We start from the raw sequence: 24760 nt of genomic DNA, 5'->3' as shown, positions 1-24760 counted from the left end.
ACACAGTTTATATGCTTCGGTCCTTACTAAACCGAGGCATATAAATTCATGAAAACTACAAAATTGCCACCGCTCTCTCATAGACTTCGGTTTTCCTTAAACCGAAGTCTATTGGACGAGTTAAAAAGTATAATTTTTACTAGTGATATGATTTGCGGTGACAATTTAAGAAAGAAGAACAAAGCATCCACACATGAAGTATGATGTGTGGGGATCAAATATTCATATACGAGTAAATGATTAAAACATTCTTCACTTTAATTTGAAATAACATTGTGCTCGTGAAATAGGTTCCATGCTTTTCATCTTGGAGGGTGGAATCGATTCTTTTGTTTGTGGAATCAGTTCCTTGTGTACGTGCAAAAGGCTAAATTTTATTTTAGTATGATGGTGAATTGATTCCTCGTTTAATATGTATATGTATACTTGTTTTTTTTTCTTTTTAACTTGCTTCATGCACATCCAACACAAATACACATGTTCTTTACGATTGAATCTACGATAGGGACACGTAGTTTGACACCAATAAAACCATTATTATAAATAACAATTTCATTTTAATGTTAATATCATTTTAATTTTAGGTACAATTCCCTTTTAATTTCAATTTTATCTTTCCAATTTTAACTTTTTTTAATTATAAATAACAATTTCAAATTAATATGATTTTCACTATTTACATTTAAATTTACATCACATTTGTCCTCAAAGGTAAAATGATAATAATATAATTTTATCTATTAAAACATTTTTTAATCTATCGTACCAATCATATTATATATAAACTTTCTTTTCAAATATACTCAAATCACACAATCTTTTCCTTAATTCAAACATCACAATCTCCTCTTCATCCCCTCAAATCCATCTATTTTCTCTCCCTCAAATCCTCTTCCCACTCCAAACACAACAAATTGTTCAAACTTAACCATTTATAATTAGATATACTTATTTTAAGTTCAGTGTTTCTAGTTAATTTGATACAAGGATCCAAATTCTGGTAAAGAATCAATTGAAAAAAAACTAATTCAAGAACCAAATCGTTAATAGACAAATGGAGTAATTTATATTTTAAACAAATATTATATAAATAAATTAATAATTTAAAATTAATTCCAAGTAACTAATTGGACATAAATAATCCAACCCGGGAGCCCATGAAGAACGGCCCAGTTCAAGCATGGTTGAGGTCTTGGGCCATAAACAGAAACCTAGATTTGAAAACTCACCTTAACCCAAATCTTAAAATAATAATCAGTAGTTAATGCCATGACTTTCATATTAATCCTATTATTGCTTGATAAAGTAGTATTATATATAAAAAAGCATTGTTTTAGTAGATCACATCATGGTAGATATAGAATTCCGAATTCATACATGTAGTTGACATGTGACCGAAGTTGGAAATGTCAGAGTCCCTTTCTGTCTGAAACATATCATACGTGGACAAGACAAGTGAGTGAATAGGATTTGCGTTTAAAGGGCAACAATCTCACATGGTTGATACTCATTCACGTCTTCTCATGTCCACACCACATTCTATCATTGCCAAACTTTTACTTCAATATCGTTTGGCTAAGGTTTTTCTCTGCATCAAACTTAACCACTTTAGTCACGCTGCTTCATTTTTCTCGTACGGATCTTTCTTTCACCATCTGAGAATCTTCAATTCAGTTCATTCGTTTTCTCATCTTCGTGGGACTGCCATGTCAAGCTTAGCTGGTAAAAGTGCCATGTTATGGACTCGAAGCAAAAAAGGTTGTTTCTTATGTTGCTTGGTTATAAATTTTGATTATTTTTTCAAACACCCACTTCACTTATGCTATACAAGTGTATGCCCTCGTATGATTTTCAACGTCAAAAAGCAAACTTTGACAATTTTAAGAACACTAACACCAAATTTTACCTGCAGTCGGCACCTTATTATAAACAAAGTGGTCAATAAACACGTGAAATTCAGTGGGTTGATGTGTGCAAAACGCCAAAAACTGACGTGGTTAATTTGAAAAACGCGTGGATAATGATCGAGACAGGAGTAACCTAACACTATTAGATAATGAAACCATGACCTAGCTAGATCATGATTTGTAACTATAACTAAAATACACTACCAACATTGTTAAAGTGCTTCTTCTGCTAGAATCTAAAGCATAATTGTGACTGTTGTTCGATGTCAAAATACATAAAACCATGTTCTTGTTTTAAGCTCTAAAATGGAAACACAATGGTTTCGATCAAGCTCTTAGCCATAATGCGGTCCACATTGATGGGTTAAAAGTCATCTGAAAGAGGAATAGTTAATAATCTCCCGTGTGAACAAATGAAATTTCTGAATTTTATTTTCCACTGTTGATGCTTTATTTTAAAAGTTGACAGATTAATATAAATCTAATAATGCTATATACACAGGATAACTTGGAAAAGCTTATCAGGAAAATTAGTATAAGACGACTTGGGTGCTTTTTCCTGGGTTTGCTATAGTTGAATATATTTTAAATTTGTTATACTGTTATCAGCAAATTGGTTTTTTATTCGCTTACATGCGGTGTAAAGTGTGGATAAGATTTCTTTCTACTTTTCAACTTTTTCCCTTTGCATGCACCCTTCATTCTGTGATAAAGATTTGAATCAGCATCTGATCAGCATGTTTGTTGGGGAAAGTGATTAAGTATAATAATAGTACATATAAGAAAAATTCAATGGTTCTATTTTATATCTATATTTTTGTTTATGAGAAAAGAGAACTCCAACAATGAAGATGGAGTCATGGTAAACCCAGAGGAATATATGTAATGTAAGTGTAAGAAAATGGTATACTACAAAATATTTAAAAAAATGGTTTTTGCAGAAAAAAAAAAAGAAAACAAACAAGATATATAAAAGCAGAACCAACTAAGGAAATAAAAGATGAAAAAGTAACCAGACATAGAAAAAGTAGAATCCATCGAATTGCTTTTACAACCTTGGAAAATATGCTTGATATCACCGATTCTTTTAAAGTTTCTTTTACATCTCAGTTTTTTTAATTTATTATAAGTTTTTATTTTAAATAATATTTTAGTTTTTATAATTTTTGAATTGTATTTCGATCTTATATATATATATATATATATATATATATTTTATTTGATCGACTAGTACTTTTGTTTAAATTTAGATCTTTCCCTTTAGACCTCAGCCTATATATTGTTATTCATTTGAATTTTAGTGTTCGTAATTTTTGTTTAGCAAAACAATAATCTTTATTTCTGAATCATTGATTCCAACACCGGGTTTGAAATAAGCTCTCCACTTAATCAACCCAAGTTAATTGAGTTATTTGAATTCTATATCAATTATCTGTAAGAAAATTATGTTTTGATTCAACTAATGATACATTGTAATACAATAATGAATCATTCATAAAATGATTTCTTCCCTTTAAAATATGGCAAAGAGGTTGATATATCTGACGAAAAAAGTGAATCAGTCAAAGTTTTCATAAAAGAATCAGACCTAGATGAACAATTTACTGGTTTAAAAACATGCCAATGAAATGCATGCATTATAAACTTTAATAACAGTAATTCCATTTATATGCAGAATCCTGCAAATAAAGAAAAAGCTTATTATAGAGAAAAAAGAGCTCCGGATTAGCATTGTATAAGCTTTTTTACATGGGGGTACGTACAATTAATCTTAGCATTTGAGGTGCAGGATCCATGAAGGATGATGTATATCGTGATAAGATAGAGATTGACAGATTGTGGTCGTGAGAAACTTCGGACTCAGCCAATAATAGCAAGTAAAATAAAAGACAGTAACATGAGAGAAAGAAGAAAAATTTCAGGCAGTGATGTAAGCACAGCAATAAGCTTTTGTTATATATATATATTTTTTATTTGCATGAAAATGAAAAGCCTAGGAAACAAGTTGGGGAATGGGGAATGGGGATGACCCTGAGTAGTTGGAATTGGAACAGAACATTGTCAACTACTTAGGATAAAAATGAGGATTTGTGTGGTGGGGTTGATCATAGCACTCATATTTTAGGAAAAATTGTGGGCTTGTTTGTTTCAGAACATGTTTCGGAGACCAAGTCGATGTGGCAAAACAACCTTTTTCATTCAGCCCATAATTAAATGCGAAAAGCCCATACACTGAAAACATAGGAGCTTTTGGAAAGTTGATGATTTGGCTAATGATCTTATCCATTTATAACCACACTGTCAAATTTTGATTAAACCTCTTTGAACTGCACTGTAAGGATAAGTCAAACGTGGAAAGTGTTCGTTTGAAAATGGACCAGAGAAATACCAAAGATAAAACAAGAACTTTCCACAACTTCACAAGCCAAAATAATAACTTCAACCAGACACAGGCAATGAAAATTCTTCCAGCTAGGTTAAAAGTGTTGCCTCAAAGCAACTTTTGTATTGTTGTTTTTTTCCCACAAAAACTTAAAACTTATCCGATTGTAATGTTTAAAATCAACTGTTTTGATTGTAGATTCCAAATTATTTGTTTTCTTAAGTTTCGTTATTGTCACTAGATTTTGTGCTTCAGGGATAGTAATGAATCAGGTCGGATACGGAAGTCTTTGTCGTAATCTGACCTGCAAAATGAAACTCCATCCGTAACCTGTTTGTTCCATCCAAGTATTTGTTTCAAAAAAACGTGTAGATATTCTAAAATTTTGCAAGTATCCGTGGATAATCCCAAATATTAAAAAATAAATTTTATACATTTAAAAAAAATATAAATAAAATAACAAAAAAAAATATAAATGAAATAAAATTAAAATTAAAATTTAATTAAATTTAATATAATAAAATATAAATTAATTTTATTTTAAGTTAAATTTAATTAAATAAAATATAAATTAAATTATTATTTTTATTTTTTGCGGATAACGGATATCGCGGGTCGGGTAATATAATACCGTATTTGACCTGTTTATAAGCGGATATTAAAATACTCGCTATCAACTACCTACAATCCGTAAATATCCGCGAAAGTATATTTTTTTTGTTATTCCTTATTCCAATGCTAAAGTTAATATAAACTAGGTGAGTTCAACCATTAATGCATAATAATTAAAATTATTTATCTCTTTATCTCCGTATTTATAAATTTTAAAATGAGTTTTGAATTATTAATTATCTAATCATTGCTCATTTGGTATTAATTATATTTTATCGTAAACTAATCTTTGTCAAGTCTAATTATTTGTTTAAAGGTGACTATTTGATCGATATGATACAACGTTTGATTCTTGAATGATTGTTTTGATGTTCTTATTATATGAACAGTTGAGTCCTAAGTTAATTGCACCACCACACAATACACCTATAATAAGAATTATAAATTCTTGATTTGATAATTACTTATTAAAAGTACATGTATTAAACAAATTTTGGAGTATTTTTAGTTGTTATCGAAAACCTTAACATGCTGAAAGATTGGACATGTTGATCCTGCTTTCCGCAAAAGATGAAAGTGATAAAAAAGCAAAAACAACAGTACATGGCATACGTATGTATGTATGGTCTCGAAACTTGAAAAAATGATGGTTGAACTGAACTGAGTAGAAGGGAGGGAAAAGTAGACATAGATGCTGACACTGAAGAAACGCTTTGTTATGTTATGCAGACCCCATAAAGCTCTGTGCCTCCCATTATATACATTCCTTATATCTATCATAGCTTTGATTCTGAAATTATAGGTAACGCGCAAATTGGGGAGGCAATATCTTACCCCCTAAATTATCAATATATCCGTTCATTATTGGATTGCATTGTTCTTTTCACCACAATCCAATCAATTGCTAGACATTTCCTATGACAGATGACTAAATACTGTTTCTTTTTTTAATTTTTCTAAACACTTCCACATTATTATGTTCTGATGGAGAGATTTGATGAGTTCATGAACATAGTATATTTTGAAAAGTCTCAAATAATTTGAGATAAGTAGAAGATTGAAGAGTAGTAATTATATAATAAACTTTAAGTTCACAATTTTAAAACTTTCAACTCAAAAATCTTATTTAATTTTTTTTACATTCTTATAGTATAATGTTATGAAATTTAGGTTAAATTTTTATTTTTAAGGATGTATATATATTTATTAAAAAGTATGGAAGGATTGTCTTGTAAAAAATTTCATAATATATATATATATATATATTAGATAAATCATTGTATCTTAGGCACAAACCATTGTAAGTGGTAATAATGAGTTTCTAAATTTGGAAGAGAAGATGAGATGGAGCTGGTTGAATTAGTATTTGATACAAAATCCCTCATTAGTGTGAAAGGTTGACAAGAGAGATTTGGATGGCTAAAACCAATGACTAAGTGTTGTATTTTCACATCCTCACCCTCCCGTGGTACTATATATCCAAAATCTATTAGTATCTAACTTTTAAAAGATTGAAAGTGCAACTTCATCATCATAATTAATAAAAGCAACTTTCCTAAATCTACATACTTGCTACTACTTGAAGTGAATCGATGTACAAGGAAGTTACTTTTTCTTTTTCACGTTGCGTTGCAAGTTGCAAGTTGCATTAATGCATATTATTTGTTTATTGTGAGGAGAAGGTGACGAGAGGGTGATCAACAAACATGGCAGCTGATGCAATAAAGTCCAGTAGATGAGTGTGACGGCAAAGTCTCCAACCTGGAAATCACAGCTACAATATTACTTTCTTATACTCAATTATTTGGATATATATACTTGATATTCAATCTTATAAATCATAAAGTTAAAAGAATAAAGTCAAAATTGATAATATATTCGTCGCTGTTGTAACATCAAATCTGTTCAAACTCATTTTATTTTGATGAATGATATCAATGTTTCGAGTTCAAGTTTCTCGAGATAATATTATTTTATTACCTTTTTGTCTTTAGAAAAATAAAAAATAAATATTTAAATTGTTTCTAGTTTTAATCTCCATGCAACACTCTTGAAGATACCGAAACCATATTCAAACACAATCTAGTTTGAATTGTTTTCTAAAATAAACTTAAAAAGTCAAATTTATTTAATAAGTTAAAATCAAATTACATACTTTTTTTTTAAAAAAAAGGAAAAATCTAACTTTAACAACAATTATAGAGGGTCATAAGAGAATTTTAATTTATTTTCTCTGTTCATCGGATGTAATAATGCGACATCAGCATCGACGAGATCTTGAACCTGCTCAATATCACGGCGAACGGAGGGGTTAATTCTCGTTGTCTGCAACTGATAATGCCAATTGGAATGGCCAAAATTTTGGGACGGATGTAAAGCTATTCATAAGCCATTCGCCAGTGTTACAAAAATATGTTTGAGCAAGTAAATTAATTGTCATAGTCGTTCATATATTATACAAGGAACATTACATCAAAAACATCATGAAGATGTTGGTGTTTGTTCTTATTCATTATTTTATCTTCAATTATTTTGTAATTGTAAAGCAACCCTTTTTATACAAACTAAATAAACAAACTATAAAAAAGTAGTATTTGGTGACGAGGGACCATTTATTATATATATTGTTTTGCTGTTATATTTAGTTAAAACCTCATTTTTCTTTTACTTTTTGTGTTTTAAAATTTGCAGAAGAATATGACATTTTTAGTTGTTTCGGTTGAAAGGAGTTTAAGGATAGACCGTTTCTTCTCACTCTGTTCACGTTGGATCGTCCACCTTTCTTGTCTTTTTACCGTTTGATCGTTTAACTTCGAACATACTCCATTCCAGCTAGTTGTTGACCTACAGAAGATACTTTGACGCTCAAGTCAAATATGTTTAGTTTCAACTCAATTAGTTGAGAAAAAAATGTCATAAACATTAATCACCTGTTTATAGGTTTTGAGTCAAACTCATTGATTAACCATTAATATAATATATTTTTAGACAATTATATCTTATATTTGCAAAGTATCAGACAATCTGACCCATTAATTGACTATTAATACTGGTTTGACATTCTTGATAACTTCCATAAATAACTTGCCTTGTCTAGCTGGTCTAACGATTACTCAATTCATGAGATCTTATTTACTGTAACGCTGACCGATATATATTTTATAGGAAATGTCTTTTTTAACAACTCTTTTTTAACAATTTTTTGACAACACTGAGGTGGTGGCTTATGATAGGTTGGTTTCAAATATTTTTCTGAAAACAAATTCAAACAGACAAATAAAACAATGACATGTGGTCCATTGTCAAAAAATTGTTAAAATTTGTTGTTAAAATATCATGATCCTATTTTATATAGTACACATCATTTTTGATACAGTGACAATCGGTATATTTCATTGGTATTCCAATTATTTTTCAATTACAAAACTTGTGTGGCTAAGAATTGAAATGCACAACCCAACGGCCAATTAACTGAAAGCCGAACGAACATATTAAATACTTGAAGAAAGAAAGAGATAAAAATTTAAAGTAGTTAGCCTGTAGATGTTGAAGCACCGTTCCAATTCTTAAATCAATTAAGAAGCGAAAAAAGTAGGTCAAACGCACATCAAAATAACACGTCGAGCAAAAAATAATTGAAGCAATCCTTGTTGGTGTTCATATTTACACTGGGATGACGGGGTTTGGATATTTTAATAATAAAATGTGACAGTGTTCCGAGAATGTCCTCTTTTGTGTTAGTCCGTGGAGAAAGAAGAGGATGTAAATGCCAGCTATCTAATTCCGTGTGTGGAAATGAACCTTCCTACTCCAAACAAGTGCTCGGTTAAGACAGAACCAAATAATGTTTGGTTGGACAAGTTGAGAAGTGTAAATCTTTGCATAGATTCTCATTGCGCATCTCTTAAAGCGCAAGTTGGCACCTTAGATTCCGTAGAATATCATCATGGAAGTGCCCATTCGCATAGAGAAATAGAAAATCATTGCGCACCAAATTCACCACCCATTTATAGCGACACCGCCAGTGAAAGACCACCAAACTCGGTTGTTGATACAAACGCCACCAAAACAGAAACAACCACCGCCATAACACGGTTGTACCTTCCGTCTAAATCAGCTCCAGAGGTTTCCACCGCCATTGGGTTCCCCGATTTTATCGAACTGCGTTCAAATTCAAACACCCAGTCAGTAATCAAACATTACATCGCCAAATTTCACAAGATACCACCCGCCGAAATTATTGTCGATGCTCCATCTGGACGGTGCAATTAAATCAAAACACGACATTTCAAAATAGGGAAAAAACGTGACAACCATGTTTTTGGTGACACCGCACCCAAAACTGGTCCCCTAATTGACATTCCGCAAAACTTCATTTTCCTCGGAACAATTTCAACGCCAATAATCAATACTTCTCTGTTCTAAAACACGTTTTAACAGCTACCAGTTTTCGTGGATTAGTTAATTAATCATTATCGATTTTTAATAAAATTTACGTCAGCTGTGGGAAAAGCGAGAAATAAAAAGTGATTCTAATAATAATAGAATAAAATTACCTTGTGGAGGGTTGCGGGCAGAAAGTGATGGTATAATCCGCAGAGGCGCAAGTGAAGGTGCTGGTGCCATCGTCGTAAGCGTAGCTGTAAGCGCGTGGGCACGCGCTCTTGAAGAACTGCGAGTAGGAACTGGGTTTGCATGTGTCGGGCGTCGCGTAAGCGCCACTGCAGCAGTACTGTGGATCATTGAAAGCTTCGCACGCGCTTCTACACGCCACGCCCTCGCCGCTGCTCGTCACCTTGAGCTCCGTGGGGCACGGCGTGTTCAGGTCCACCACGCACCCCGTCGCGGTGCAGTTTCTGCCGCCGGTTCCGCCCTGGGGCTCCACGATCATCGGGAGGTTGTAACCGTCAACCAGGCTCACGTCGAAGAAATCCAGCCCGCCGGCTCCGTTCAGAGTGAACTCTGCTAGTGTGGCCGGCGGGGCGGCGTTACCTCCGGCGCATTCCACGGTTGAGGAGCCACAATCTCCGGTGACGCAGGAGAATTTTCCGGCGTCGTCTTGGGAGCAGAGGGTACGTCCCCAGAGGCGCCCGGACCAGGCGGGTGGCACACTGACAACGTTGGACTCGCCGGACTGCAAAGCAAAGCCGGTGATGGAGAGCGGCGAGGTTCCGGCACCGGATAAAATGCCGGGCCACACTGTGTAGCTGCACTTGTTCACAATGGTGAATGTCGTCGAGTAGGAACCTGTCCAACATTAAATCCAACAATCATAAAAAAATAGAAGTAGTAACGATATTTAATGTGCTCATGTGCTCCAAATACAACATTTGGATAACATGAAAAATGTAACTTTAGCATGAACGTTACCTGTTAGAAATTGGAAGAGACATAGTGTGAGAAAAGAGGTGGAGAGTCGAGATGAAGGAGCCATGGTATACAAAGTGGGAGAATGAATGTAGGAAAAGATGGAAGTGAAAAATAGAAGAATTAATATTCGATTTTCCTTGGTGAAGGGTTTTGGAGAGAAGTCGTTTATATAGAGAAGGTTCGATGTGGGGCCTTTGGGTTTAGTGTAATGGGTGTGGGACCATGTATAGCAGTGCACATGCATGCATAAACCGCCAATGTGAAGGTCGGCGATGTCTGGTTTATTGGTGACGATTTCACATAGGCCCTAGATTGAAGGAACCTTAATATAAGTATATAAAATGACAAAAACTATAATAATGGAGGGTTTGGGTTTGGGAAGGAATAAAAAACAGTGCTTGAATTGGAGCTGAAAAAGGACGGCTAGGCAAAAATGTGAATAATTATAGAAAGAACCTTTGATACTCGTGCACTTGAAGCCATTGTCATTTCATTTCAAGTAACGTGGGATTGAGGTTGGTTCAGTGGAGGTCAAGTGGAGGGCTCAAAGGTCAAATAAAAGACAGTAGAAGTACTTATTCCATGTGATTTTTGTCCCTTCATCAATCTCATTCACATCACATGGACCATCCATCATATGCTCACATGCATTCTGCTTTCTATTTTAACACTCACTACATTCTTCAATAACTTCTACTTTCTATTGCTTCCTTGTTTCTTGTGATATATCATATATGCCATAATTGTTGGTTTACATGTTAAAGACACTTTCTTTCTCTTAAACAATTGCCGTTTGCAATCTCAAAACCAAACCCGTACAAATCAATCTATTATAAATCTCACCGTCTTTTTTGAATGAATAATATTAAATTATTATAGAATTTTGTTATAAAAATTTGTAAGTAATTTGTCTCTTCTGGCCTCTTCTATCAGCATTGGACACCCACTGGAACACGTCCCAAAAATATCTGAAAAGTTAGCTGAAGAACATCACAGTGTAACAACTAACCAAGTAAACCATTGGAACGTGGCCTTGAAGCAGCCCGCTTCATTCAAAACGAAAACAAAGTATGATCCATGCAGCAGCAAAGTAATTTGACCAAATATATCTAACCAATAATCTCGTTTGGCAAAGCCGAAAATACTGAAATTTTGAAATTTGTGTCTCAATCAAAAGAAGAAAAAATATCTCACCAGTGTGTCAGAACACTGACAGCATATAATTCTTGTTGCATTTTATGTTAGAACAAACTAAAACAAAAATGGAAATGTAACATTCGGAAATACGCAAGTAACCAAGTTGGTTGCATGTTAATTGGAGTAACTACTCAACAGTTATGTGTCCTGCGAATTCATGAAAGGTCAACAACCTTAACGGTCCAGTATTACGGCCTTTGCTGTGTCTTGGGGATGTGACGTAAGCTCTTCAGTGATGACGTAAGAAATATATTTCACAGTCTTTTTGGTTTTTTTGTTAGTTGCTTCATTTCATCTCTAAATATACTACCAGTTGGTAAGAGATCGATCTATCACCACATTTATATTCATATAATTGAACTTACTATATTTTTTAATGAATCAATTCTAATTGTCCATTCTTTTTTAGTCTACTTGCATATTTAGACTGTCACAAGTTGTTAATACGAGATAACGAATTTCATAACTATGTGCAATGAACTTTTGTTTTTATAAGCCCTACAATGTTTTTTCGAAATTATGATAATCAGCGTCAACAAAGCATTATCATTAATGAAAAGCCAATCAATGTATCATATATTTCGTATTCGACTTATCAGGAAAATTTTATCTGAAAAGTATTAGTGATATTTTAGTTGTTTTTGTAGATTCAAAGAAGTAAATTAGTGTAGGCATATAAAGTGAACGGCTAAATTAGGCATAACTTTTAGAACCATCACATGCGAACCAAATCATATCATAGGCTTTATGACTCAAATTCTTATCAGCGACGGTGATTCTATTATGATTTGTTTTAGTTATACACAACTTTTTGGTTTTCTTCAGTTTGTTTTGATTTTTGAGAAAAAAAATGAAGAGAGAAAAACATTTTAATAAAAGTTTGTCAGCCAAAATTAAAAAACTCATTTTAATATCACCGAAGTCCACAATCCATCTAAGTCCCGGACAAAACAACAAATTAATAGCCCATGATATGCTACTATTTACACCCACTCCTTTTCCCCTTCCCACCTTATCCCAGATATTTCTTTTATTTTTTTTATGTAAATACCATTTGTCCCCATATGATTATTATTCCCAGTTTGCTAGTGAGAAATAAAATTATATTTTAATTAATTCATAAATTTCATAACTACACCTACAAAGGATGTACAAATATCGCAAATCTTACTAATAGTCCATCGTTTACTCATCAGTACAATCAATTTATTCATTTCACTTTGCAATTCTGTATAAAACTTGCATAATTGATCAAGTTAGTAAAACTTCGAATGTGACTTTAAAATAATTATCACAAAGGTTACTAATGTTTAATAATATCATAGATTTTAACATGTTAAAATAATTCGATTTACAAAAACAGTATTAAAAATAATTCATCTTCAAAAACTCTACTCCAAAGTTATCAATTAAACTAAAATAAGATCTTAGCCATCAATAATCTATACACCTAACCATGAGTGTATTGAAACATGGCATCATAATCTGCATAATTAGATAATATTTCGTTAAAAACTAAGAACTAGAAAAATCTTGACAAAAGAAAGATTTAGGAAATTCGTAAAACGAAGTCGATTTCATCTATATTGCATGATCCTCAAAATTATTTCATGCAATGAAGCTTGTTCATAAACATGGTAACAACTCCATGATCCTCAAATTATCTACAGAACAGAGAACAGCAAAATAAATCTGCTGCTGCTCAAAGAGGGACATCATATCCATGCAAGTGCAACTGAACACAGATTGTTCAGTATACTTCCACATTCCATTGTTCTGCCTTCTTCAATTGCTTCTTGTAATCAATCCAATCGATACCTACATCAACAAAACCAACTCAACATGAAAGAAATTTCTCTAATTATGTGCCAGGACTAGAACAATCAAACTGAACAGTGATTTTCAATACAGTTCGTCATCATGTTTCAGTTCAGTCCAGTCTCAACTGAATGAAATTATGATGAGACTTAACTATAACCAAAAGGAAAGTGTTATATTTTACCATCTCTTGCTGCCAATGACACCATTATGTCATCGATTCCCTGTTCCATTCCTTTCAATCCACACATGTAGACAAAAGTGTTATCTTTCTTCAGCAATTCCCATAACTCTTCTGCATATTGAGCCATTCTAGTTTGGATGTACATCTTTTCTCCCTTCTCGTTTGTCTGCTCTCTGCTCACAGCAAAGTCTAGTCTGAAGTTGTCGGGTGCTTTCTCCTTCATCTTTTCAAATTCCTGTTCCACACATCACCATACATGTGCAACAAAGATCTATAAGCCTTCAGATTCAACACACCAAAATGGTGGAAGATGTTCCTCAATAAAAACAGTACTTTGATTCATCTCACCTCCTTATAAAGTAGTGAGCTGCTTGTGGGAACACCCAAGAAGAGCCATGCCAAACCATTGAACTACACAGACCCCATTAGTCGTCAAACATTCATTTCGTACAAATACAATTTTTACAATACTAAAAACTCTTAACTAGTTTCTTATGCAGCAAATACGAGGCTAAGAGTTTTCCTCCTTTGAAAGATGAACTTTTCTGGATTTCTATGGTAACTCTTCCCTTCAATCTTTCAATATATAAATACTTAACTAACTAACCCCTTTTACTTTGGAGTGTATTTTTTGGATGATCGTAAAGTAATAGAGGAAATTGAAATGATTAATTATACACATTGTCATATTCATTGAATCAAGAACCATATAAGTCTCCGGGTACACTTACCTTGTAGTCATCATACTTCTCGAAGAACATTTTCCATAAAAATGAGCGAAATGGGGCAATTCCAGTTCCAGTGGCCAACTAAGAAAAAACAATTCATAGAGATCAATGGTAATGGTAATAAAAAATCAATGCAAATATTTGGATAAAAAAATAAACTTGTCTTCTATGTAGTTCTTTTCAAAATTTTCAAATATTTCTTTTTCTATTAAGATGAAGAGGGTTAGGTATGTGTACCATGATGACTGTGGCATTGGGATCTTTTGGCATAAGCATCTCTTTACCAACAGGTCCAGTGATTTTTACATCGGCTCCTGGTTTTAAGTCGCCTGAATAAGCATGACAACAGGTGAGTAAATATAATTTCAACTAAAAATGAAAAAAAAATAAAAAAAAGTCACATTTGCTTGATGAAGTACATCTATTGACAACTATAAACAATAATTACATGCACTTCTTAATTTTGTATACACAGTTTAAAAGGAGAAAAAAAATAAGACCGCTATAATTTATTTTAACATTACTGAGTGAATTCTTTGGATAACATGAAAATGCACCTATTATTTTATAAATACTTTTGAATAAAAATTAAGTTTTGCATTGGATTTCCGTCCTTTGACCCTATATTATATACACACAAACACACAAAAACTAAAGCCAGTAATCCTTACACAAGAAATTTGAGCAAACTCCCTTGACAAGTTCTCCGTTTTCATTTGTGTACACAAGACGTTTCACGCATAAAGAAACCTGTTTTGGAGGCATCATGTACATCAGATGGTAAATAAGTTTGAAGTCTTAAGTAAGTGATAAATAATTGAGCAAATTTAACTGCTATGATGTCTATCCTTGCAGAATATACATGTTGTTGAATATATAAATAGAGGATTCTAATCTCAAATTCTTTAAGGTGGAAAATTTGTAAGAGTCTGGAACACAGTTCAACATTGACAAAAGCTTGATAAAAACTCACAGTTTTGGAATCTCCAAAATCACCAAGGGCACTGCTGGCAATAGAATACAATCTCAGTTTGTGAGGTTTGCCATTCTTGTCGACCCCATCAGCAATTACCCCAATTGATTGTCCTTCTCTGTAAGGAACTTCTCCTGAAACAGCGGAATTTATACATATTTTGAATAAAAACGGTGGTTTTTCTACAGCAACATCCATGTTATGAAAAAAAAGGTAAAAATTGAGAGAAAAACTACCCTCGGTGCTGAAGACCATGTGCCAAGTTTCTCCAGGTGCATCATCCCCAGTGATCTTTGTGTTGAGAAGACACCTACCAACATATGGGTCCTTGGGTCTGAACTTGTTCACGACCACACCTTCATCTTGTTTCTTGGATTCCTTTTCAACCTTTGCAGGTGCCTCCGTGGTGACCTGGGCTCTTACTGAAACCACCCTTCCACTCACTGAGACATCTCTGTATTGCAACGAAACCTGTGAAGGAAAACAACGGGATCATACCCCAATTACACTGCAGTGGTAAATTTGCAACCTTTTTCTTGAATACATGTGAATGGAAGCTACCTTCTTGAAGAGGACTCTATCTGGGGCAGTGATGGAGGTTCTGGTCGGAAGAGATGTGGACTTAGAAGCAGGAAAGGAAACTGCAGCAGTAACCGCAGTAGCCATGTTGTAAAAACTAGAGACAGAGAAAGAGAGAGTAACGTTTGATGAAACGATGATACGATGTTTGTGCAGTGAAGCATGAAAGGAAAAAGAATGAGTGAGGAAGATTTTAAGATTGGGTGGATGAGATTTCTAAGGCAATGCAGTGGCAGATGTGAGGATAAGTTTATTTGTGTTGTTATGCAATGTGTCACCACTCATATTATTTACAAAGAACACGTGACCAAAACATTCAAAGGTACAATTTTTATCTTCTATTTTTTTTTTACTTTTTTTTTTAATTTTAAAATTTTTATTTAGTTTTCGTTTTTTGAAAATTCACAAATCTTAATTTCTAATTTTCTCTATGTTACAGTAAAAAGAAATGGAAAGAAAATAAGAAAAAAAAAATTCGGCTCGTATACTCATCCTTTTTTCATGCTTTTACTTTTTGGACCTTTATAATTTCTAATTGCACTCCGGTAATTTTTTAAAATGTCAAATTCATTTATTCTTAAAGTGATTTTTGAATTATTTGTTATGGAAATTTTCAAGAACAAATTTTTTAGAATTTCTGAAATGTGACTTTCAAAACAGATTTTTAGGAATAGGATTTCCATAATAGAATTTTCAAAAGAAATTTTTTATAACACTTGAAAATATTAACTTTCGAAATATATTTTTTTGAAAAATAAGATTTCTGAAACTTATATATAATGTTTTCTTAGAATGAATTTCCTATAACAAACTTTCAATAAGACATGAAATTCTACAACAATATTTCAATAAGACATGAAATAGGTTTTGTAACGAGCACTTCTCTAACTACATTAATAACGTAACAACAATAATGGTGTGGTGCAGTAAATTAAGATATTTTAGTATTTTTTTATTAATACCCGAGCGAAAGAAGAAAAAAATTCTTATTTCTTGAGGATTCTTTCAACCTCCACCTCAAAGATTTCCTCTTATATTTCCAAAGTTTTCTAAAATAATGTTCTTTATTAATATTTGATAATTTTTAATAAAAGTAGAAAACTTTTTTGACCAAATTTTTTATGCAGATTCTCAATCTCTATTAAAATATTTTGTTTTGATAATTTTAAGATATATAGTTATTTTTTAATGAATATTAGAATTTTATAAATATATAAATATTTGAATTAATTAAATTAATTATGAATTAAATAATTTTGTTTTGTAAATATTTAATACTTATTTTAAATTATTTTAATGAATTAATAATATTAACTCTACCTAAAAATATTTTAAAATTTTCATATCATTTTCAAATAAATTTATCAATTTTAAATAAATTTATTTTTTTCATAAATTAAATTAATTCATACAAATTACCTAATTAAACATTTACAAATAATATAATTGAAAAAAATTATCAAAACACTATATCGGATATGAAAATTTGAAAAAAAACACCTAATCTAGACATTGATTTAAGGAATCTGAAAATTTCGAGATTTGATGCTTTTCCTTTTCGGATTTTCCCGTATTTTTGGTAATATATCCTTTCATTTATAAAGATTAAACATACATTTTATTAGTTTAATTTGTCATTAAATTTTTGGTTTAGTGTCTCTTTAGGTCCTTATTTTCGTCCATAATGTCAAATAGGTCCCTTTCTTTTTTGGCGTCTCAATTGGATCCTTATTTTTGTAAAATTGAATCAAATAAAAGTTTTCTGTCAAATTCATCAAACATTAAAGAGGGTGTGACGTGACATCCTCACAGTGTAATTTTTTATTATGTGACATTAAAAACGTGACTGAATTGTATTTTTTTAATTTTTGAATTAAAAAATGAAGTGTACATAGTGGAAATAAAATTTAAGTAAGGGCAAAATTGGAAAATTAAATTAAGTGCTGAATTGAAAAATCAAATTAAATTGGAAAATCTTCAACCAATCGGCTCCCTTCTTCTTCTCCCTCATCGCTCGGCGTCTTCCTACATTTTGTCGTTCGGTTGACTACTAATAATATCCTATAACAGGCTGCCGCCAAACCTTAAATCCTTAACCTAGCCAATGTCACTGTCAGCCACGTTGTGTCGCCAACCTCCATGGTCGCCGCACATTCATCTTCATCACCTGCAAACCCAGAAATCAGAAAATCCCAATTGTCATGTAATCCTAAATCGCAGATCTCTTTCTTCTTCATTGCGAGCTTCGCTACAACCACCAATTAGCGACATCATCTCCTCCATCATCGCATCAGAAATCAAATCCAAGATAGAAAACGCAGAGAAATCCAAGTCGCCGCGACAAAACCCCATCACAAATCGAACTCAAAATTTCCTTCGCGAGAAACCACCAGTCAACGCGAGAACCTGCTCCACCGCCATTCGCGCTTCCACCATCGATTTCCCCTATGAAATTCAAGTTTGCACTACCTAATCGCGTCTTCTACACAAAACTGTGAAGCAACCTTGCTTTATCTTCTCTGAATCACGCCTCCAAGAGTTGCAATGAGACATTCTCAGTTAGTGCCCCCATGTTATCTCGCAGTGCATGAAGTTTTTCCGCGTTCCTTCAATCTTAAACCCTAATTTTGGATGGGGAAGGGGCGACACAAGTGATAGCCGTCAAATTAATTTAATTTGATTTTCCAATTTTGCCCTTACTTATATTATATTTCCACTCTGTACACTTCATTTTTTAATTCAAAAATTAAAAGAATACAATTCAGTCACGTTTTTAATGTAATAAAAAATTACACTGTGAGCATGTCACGTCACTCCTTCCTTAACGGCGTTTGATCAATTTGACGGAAAATTGTTATTTGATTCAATTTTACAAAAATAACGACACAATTGAGACGCCGAAAAAGAAATGGACCTATTTGAGATTCTGGACGAAAATAAAGACCTAAAGAGACATTAAACCTAAAATTTTTAATTTTTTTAACATAAATCAAAATAATAAATATAATAAAAATGCTAACTTTAATATATAATAATAAAGTCATAACAAATTAATAATAATAATAATCAATAATACAGTTATTACGATAATGTTCACCAAACATCATTAATTAGAAGATAAATATGAAATTTGGAAGAACAAAACGAAAACCTTAGAAGTAAAGAGTGAAAAAACCTTGAGAGTTATTCCCTCCACCACCACATAGTGTTCAGGGCACCTCCCCATTCTCTTTTTTTCCTTTAGTAATGTTTAATTTCTGTTTTTATTTTTTTATCAATCAACCACTTCATTAATGGTTCCCACCATATCAATGCACCTCCACAACAGTCCACTTCTTCCTCTTGAATGAAATTCCTATGAACAAATTAAAAATAAAATTATTTTAGATATAATTATGTAACAAATTATAAAAAAATACTAAATTTAAACACTATTTATATACCACCGCACCACCACTACAACATCATCGTACCACGAACATGTAACTAAGGAACTAAAATGAAAAAGAAAAAATTAAAGAAAGGGAAATAGATATAAAAAATGGGTTGGAAAAAATGGATCTGGATAGAAAAAGAGAAAGTGACAGTTGACTTCAACTAGACGAATCTGGAGAGAAAAAGAGAAAGTGAGAGTTGGTAGGGAGGGGGTGGACAGCTTTGAGAGTGAAAATGAGAGATAGAAATTTAAGTTTTCATAAAAAAGTAAAAAGTTAAAGTAAAAAAATGTAGTTTTGTAATTAAAATTTTTTTAGGAGGTGTAGGAAGATGTTGGAGTGGTGGAGATAGCAACTCGACAACCTTTCTTGATGTAAACGGGGCAGGCCCAATCCAACAGGAAATGAAGCTTAAGTTTCTCATCCCAATGTAATTTAATTCTTCCCAAAACTGATTATATTTAAATTTTTAAAATATAATTTGAAAAAGGGTAAATTCATTATTATATAAGGAAAAAGTACATTTTTAAAATATATAAGAAATTTAACTACCTTCACTTCATTTAAAGATGTTTTTTTTCCTAAATTACCCAAACTTTATTAAATGTTAGACTGAACTGTTGTCATAATTACTTTTTGATTTGAGATTGTGTTTTTTTTTTAAATGAGAAAACTGACAAAAAATTTAGACGATTTACCTCGAAACCACCGTACTCTTAACAGCGAGAAACGACACGCTAAAATAAAATATATTAAAAACATTGAGAAATTAAAAATAAAATAAATAAATAAATAATTAAAATAATTTCCTAATGAGATATTAGAGTAGATAGGTGTTTTAAAATATTGAGACCGACTATTTTATTTTAAAATAGTAAATAAGTCGATATTATAAATAAAACCTACATACAATCGTTTTATTACTTAAAAACACTTCATCTCTCTATAATTCATTCTCTAAACTCTCTTTATCTTTTCTCTACATTTTCTTCGTCTATGATCATCTGTTTGACAATCAGGAAATTCCTATGTAATAACTGTTGAGTTGTTTTCATTATCCATTGATCAATTTGTGTAATAGAGCAAGTAAGTTTCTATCTCTTTTTCTCGGTCTATCTTGGTCTTTGATCATATGTATCACATATGTCCCGCATGTATAAAGTGTGTTTGTTCTTTGATTCTTGGTTAATTATGGATCCTAAGATTTCAACTCAACTATCATTTCATCAATTGTAGGCGTTTACCTAAAATTCTTCGTGAGAGCATCGGTCGAGTAATTTTTGGACTGTCCTAGTTTTCCCTAAGGTAGGCAAGCTAGTTTGCTTTTAATAATTGTAGTAAGATGTTTTTAATCTGTCATTTGGTGTGCATGTGATTAATGATTGTTAATGGTGTAAAATTTGGAAAAATATGAGTAATTACCTTTTATGATGTTTTTGAAAATTGTGAATGTATGATTGTTGTATAACTTATATTATGATGAAATCGGGATGCTGTTGATATAAAACTGTGTTATTATTAACAGTTGGAAGAATTGAGGATTTGATGTAAAAATTGGAGATTTAAAGTGATGGGTGTTAGCATGTCCAATTTTGGACTAGTGAGTTTAAAGGTAATTATGTAGTTTGGTAAAGGTCTTTGGATCTATTATATTTGGTTTAAATCCTAAAATAGTTATAGTACGAAGTTGAAATTGAGAAGTAACACTTGAGTGCATTCTATACCATTTTAAAGTGAAATTTGGGGGTTTTGAGAGGTGAATTTTAGAGTAATGATGATTTAATAGCAATAGCAATTTGGGGACTGTTTGAGTTATTTTATACTTGTTGGAACTCTTAAAACAGTAAAATATAATCTATATTGGAGTAGAGGTCTTGTAAGGGTGTATGTGTATGATTTTTAGTCAAAAAGGTATTGAGTAGTGAAATGGTGAGGTAAGAGGTCTACACTATTTTGGAAGGTTAGGGATATGTTATCACACCTATTAAGACTTGTCTAGATGATTAAACCAGTAAAATTTGTTCTTAAATGAAAAATGGCTTCATAGATTGAGTTTTTAGTCCATTTTAGGGGTTTTAATTAGGTAAAGTCTAGGGAAGGAGTATGAACTAAAATAAACATTTGGGTCTGTCTTTGGGGTGATTTGTAACTATTTTGGAGTGGCGAGAATGGTATATAACTGATACAAGAATAGTTAATGGTTCATAGGTGAGGTTAACTTGATTTTAGGCTAGATTTAGGGGTTCTGATAAGTGATATTTTGAATCAGGTGTTATGGGTTATAGGTGATGATTTGCAATCTGTTATTGAGTCAATCAAGAGATATTCAAATGGTTAGGTTGTAGAAATTTTGTGGAGAAGATGAAAATCCGCATTTAATTGCTTTTGGAGTGTCAAAAAATGGTTTGATACACCTAGTCTTGGGTTTAATGATCAAATGAATGCTTACTTCTATTTATAAATGTGTTTTCCCATCAATTCTAATGTTTAGAAAATCTCTTTGATCATTAGAACAAGTTCCAAGTGCATCAAAAGCCAATTTCGAAGTTGCTGTCAACTAGTATGGGGCTCGGGTGCCCTTGGGTGCGCCTAAGCACCCTCGTTTCTGTGCAGCTTGCGCCGAAGTGCCACTACAACATTTTTTGGGTTCTGGATGTTTGTTTTTGACGTTCTTTATATCATTTTGGGGGTTTTGGACCCTTCCGAAACTGTTGGTGAGGGTTTCAGAGTTGTTTTCCTTACCTAAATATGATTATCAATATGCCATGAAGAAATTGTGTTATTGTATGATTTCTGATGACTTGTATGATTGTTTTTATTTATTTGATGTATGATCAGTAGTATCATGTATTGGTATACTATTTGAATGTGAAGTGATATCATTGGTTTCAAGGTTGGAAAGGTTGGTTCCAAGGTGGAACTTCTTGGTGTGGTTCACGTGTGTTAGAATGAATGCAGGTAGCTCAGTTTTAGGAGTTTTTCTGACACTCTAATGGTCATACATTCTCATATAGAGAGGTTTGACGCATGTGGTGAGAGTAGCAGGAGGTCTTAATCTAAGTGCTTTCAGTATGGCCTATGACGCGGTACAGACTAACCTTGTGATATGTGGTAGGGTGAAACCCAATTGGCAAGAGCTTTGCAAAGCAGTAGTGGCCATCACAAGTGCATATAACTCGTCATAGCTCGACATTCATTTTAAGTTCGGACAGTCGGTCTAGGTCTTTTACACTAAGATGTTTGAGTTGATCCATGTTATTTGTATGTTTATTATGTGACATATTTTAATTGATATGATGTAATGTTTTGAATCTAGCTTACCCTTTTATTTTGTTTGTATTGTTGTTATGTTTTCTTTGTTTGGTTTCGATGATCATCTCGTGGGTGTGAGTAGAGCGTGATGATTTGTCGTTGGAGCAAGCTATTGAGGGAGATGTTTCTGATGCTCCGTTGCAGTAGTAGTAGATTTATATGGTTTTTTAGCTTTCTTCTATTTTGTGGTTGAGATGACCATTCTTGTATATAGTTTTGTATAACTATGTTGTATATAAAGTTTTAAATTTATGGATATTTTGGATGATTGTAAATTTTAGTTTATAATTATTTTTCCAAATGATCTTTTATACGAAACGTGTGATGACTATTATATAGTTTATGCTATATTTTGAGATGTTACATATATAATAATAAAATAAATATAAATTAAAAATGTTTTAAAACAATATTAAATTATTAAAATATTAATTTATGAAATATTTGTTAAATAAAATAAAATAGATAATAAAATAAATTTGTCAGTACATGCAACATTAAAATGAATATAAATAAAAAAGTTTAAAGTGTTACATAACTAAAAAATTTAGAAACACTTATCAATCAAATAAAATAAATTTTGTATGTCTTTTTCTACGACAAACTTCACGAGTTTCGTGGGTCACAATGGTGGAGAATGGAGTTACAGTGAATTTCGAGATCTGGTGAAAACCTCGACAGATTTTGAGATTCGTTGAAAACCTCGACGAATTTCGAGATTCGTTGAAGACCTTAGTGGATTTTGAAATCGATTGAAAATCTCAGTGAATTTCGAGATTCATTGAAAACCTCAACAGATTTCGAGGATCCGTTGAAGACCTCAACGAATTTCGAGATCCGTTAAAGACCTCAACAAATTTTGTGATTTGTTGAAGACGTCAACGGATTTTGAAATCCGTTGAAGATCTCAACGGATTTTGAAATACATAATTTTTTTTAATTAATTTTTGTTTAATTTCTAGATACATTTACAATTTATTTAATTTATGGTGTTGTTCAATATCTTAATTGTGTTTTATTTCATGAATGAATTTTTGATAAATATAGAAAAATTTCAACATGCATCTATTATCGAAAGTAGAGTTTTCATAAGATGAAGGGAAGAAAAGACCTCCATTTAGAGGTGTGAAGAAGCTAACACTAATATTCATTGAGCATTATATTAAGGAGGATGAGCATGAGAATCTTTCTCAAGTTGGTGAAAATAATGACTCATTATGTTGAGGATATTGCTTTATATCTTGGCATGGAAAAGCTTGAATTTTAACTTCAAGACAAAACTTTAGCCGGCTATGAGCCAAACCATCTACACTTTTTTTCTCTTTTTCGTTTTTCTTTTAGAATAATAGTATCATAACACACTTTTAGATTCATTTAACACAGAGTTCAAGGGTAAAATGGTTTTAAAAGTGTAAAGTTTTGTATTTTTTCAAGAAAGAAGAAAGTAAAAAGTAAATAAGGAGAGTGTCAAATGAATGTAAAAAATTTAGATGTATCAAAGAATCATATTCCTTTCTTTTATCCTACCTTTTCTTAGATCACCTTTGTAGATTGAGCAAGGGTAGCATAAAACACATTAATTAACATTATTTTACTAACACCACTTTTTAAATAATTAATGAAAAGTGAATATACATTAGTTCGTGATTTTTTAAGTCTTTTTTTAGTTTTTTAAGTTTTTAATCTTCTTTAAAATTTTAATTTTTTTTTTAAAAAACATTATCATGTCAAATTAGTATTGGGTAAGTAACACTTGTTAGAGTCCATGTTTTATATTCCATTTGATCCTTATATATTTATTTTTGTTAAATTTGTACTTTTTTTTAAATTAAACAATTTTGTTAATTTTTAAATTGAGATTAAATTTAATTTTTATATAATTATTATATTGATATTTTTGTTAAAATTTACATTTTTATTAAATATTTTTAACTTTATAGTTATAATTGATTTAAATTTATAAAAATTTTAGAAATGAAAAATAACATCATTAGTTCAAAATTTTAAGAGGGTAAAAATAAAAGGAATATCTGAAACGAGAGATCAAATACCTAAAAGCAAAAAAAAAAAAATAGTTCTCTCACATTTGAGGATATTTTAGACTACGAAGAAAAAATATCATTAGTTTTAGTTCTTAATATTATAAAAATAATTTGGTTTTTGGTTTTTCAACGTTTTAAATCTGTTGACCATGCGTTAGAGTATGAAGTTTGGCGAAATTAAATCGTGCCCGTAATATGATGAATAGTAATCCTTTAATAAA

General features: G+C 31.8%; 2 protein-coding genes across 2 annotated transcripts; both read right to left on the bottom strand.

The window, feature by feature from the left end:
- Positions 1–8515: 8515 nt before the first annotated feature.
- Positions 8516–10430, bottom strand: LOC108321290 (pathogenesis-related thaumatin-like protein 3.5). Its single transcript, XM_017552996.2, has 3 exons — positions 10273–10430; positions 9459–10149; positions 8516–9063 (listed from the first exon to the last, which is right to left on the bottom strand). The coding sequence occupies exons 1-3, from the start codon at positions 10334–10336 to the stop codon at positions 8910–8912; spliced, it is 909 nt and encodes a 302-aa protein (XP_017408485.1). The 5' UTR covers positions 10337–10430; the 3' UTR covers positions 8516–8909.
- Positions 10431–13017: 2587 nt separating this feature from the next.
- On the bottom strand, positions 13018–15972 carry LOC108321289 (ferredoxin--NADP reductase, leaf isozyme, chloroplastic). The gene is made up of 9 exons (XM_017552995.2): positions 15734–15972; positions 15409–15643; positions 15173–15306; positions 14871–14949; positions 14437–14528; positions 14203–14280; positions 13820–13882; positions 13472–13706; positions 13018–13287 (listed from the first exon to the last, which is right to left on the bottom strand). The coding sequence occupies exons 1-9, from the start codon at positions 15836–15838 to the stop codon at positions 13220–13222; spliced, it is 1089 nt and encodes a 362-aa protein (XP_017408484.1). The 5' UTR covers positions 15839–15972; the 3' UTR covers positions 13018–13219.
- Positions 15973–24760: the final 8788 nt, after the last annotated feature.

This window comes from Vigna angularis, chromosome 10 (genome assembly GCF_016808095.1).
Source record: "Vigna angularis cultivar LongXiaoDou No.4 chromosome 10, ASM1680809v1, whole genome shotgun sequence".
Classification (NCBI taxonomy): Eukaryota; Viridiplantae; Streptophyta; class Magnoliopsida; order Fabales; family Fabaceae; genus Vigna; species Vigna angularis.
Note: the sequence above shows the minus strand (reverse complement) of the source record. Positions and strands in the feature narration are given on the sequence as shown.

Bases quoted from the DNA above. Each gene is read 5' to 3' on its own strand.
- LOC108321289 (XM_017552995.2), bottom strand. From the start codon at position 15,838: ATGGCTACTGCGGTTACTGCTGCAGTTTCCTTTCCTGCTTCTAAGTCC. The intron at 14,950-15,172 runs GTGAGTTTTTAT...CCTCCAAAACAG, and splicing joins ATTTTGGAGATTCCAAAACT to GTTTCTTTATGCGTGAAACG. The intron at 13,288-13,471 runs GTAAAATATAAC...TTGTTGATGTAG, and splicing joins GTCATTGGCAGCAAGAGATG to GTATCGATTGGATTGATTAC.
- LOC108321290 (XM_017552996.2), bottom strand. From the start codon at position 10,336: ATGGCTCCTTCATCTCGACTCTCCACCTCTTTTCTCACACTATGTCTC. The intron at 10,150-10,272 runs GTAACGTTCATG...AATGTTGGACAG, and splicing joins TCTCTTCCAATTTCTAACAG to GTTCCTACTCGACGACATTC. The intron at 9,064-9,458 runs GTAATTTTATTC...ATTTGAACGCAG, and splicing joins TGCCCGCAACCCTCCACAAG to TTCGATAAAATCGGGGAACC.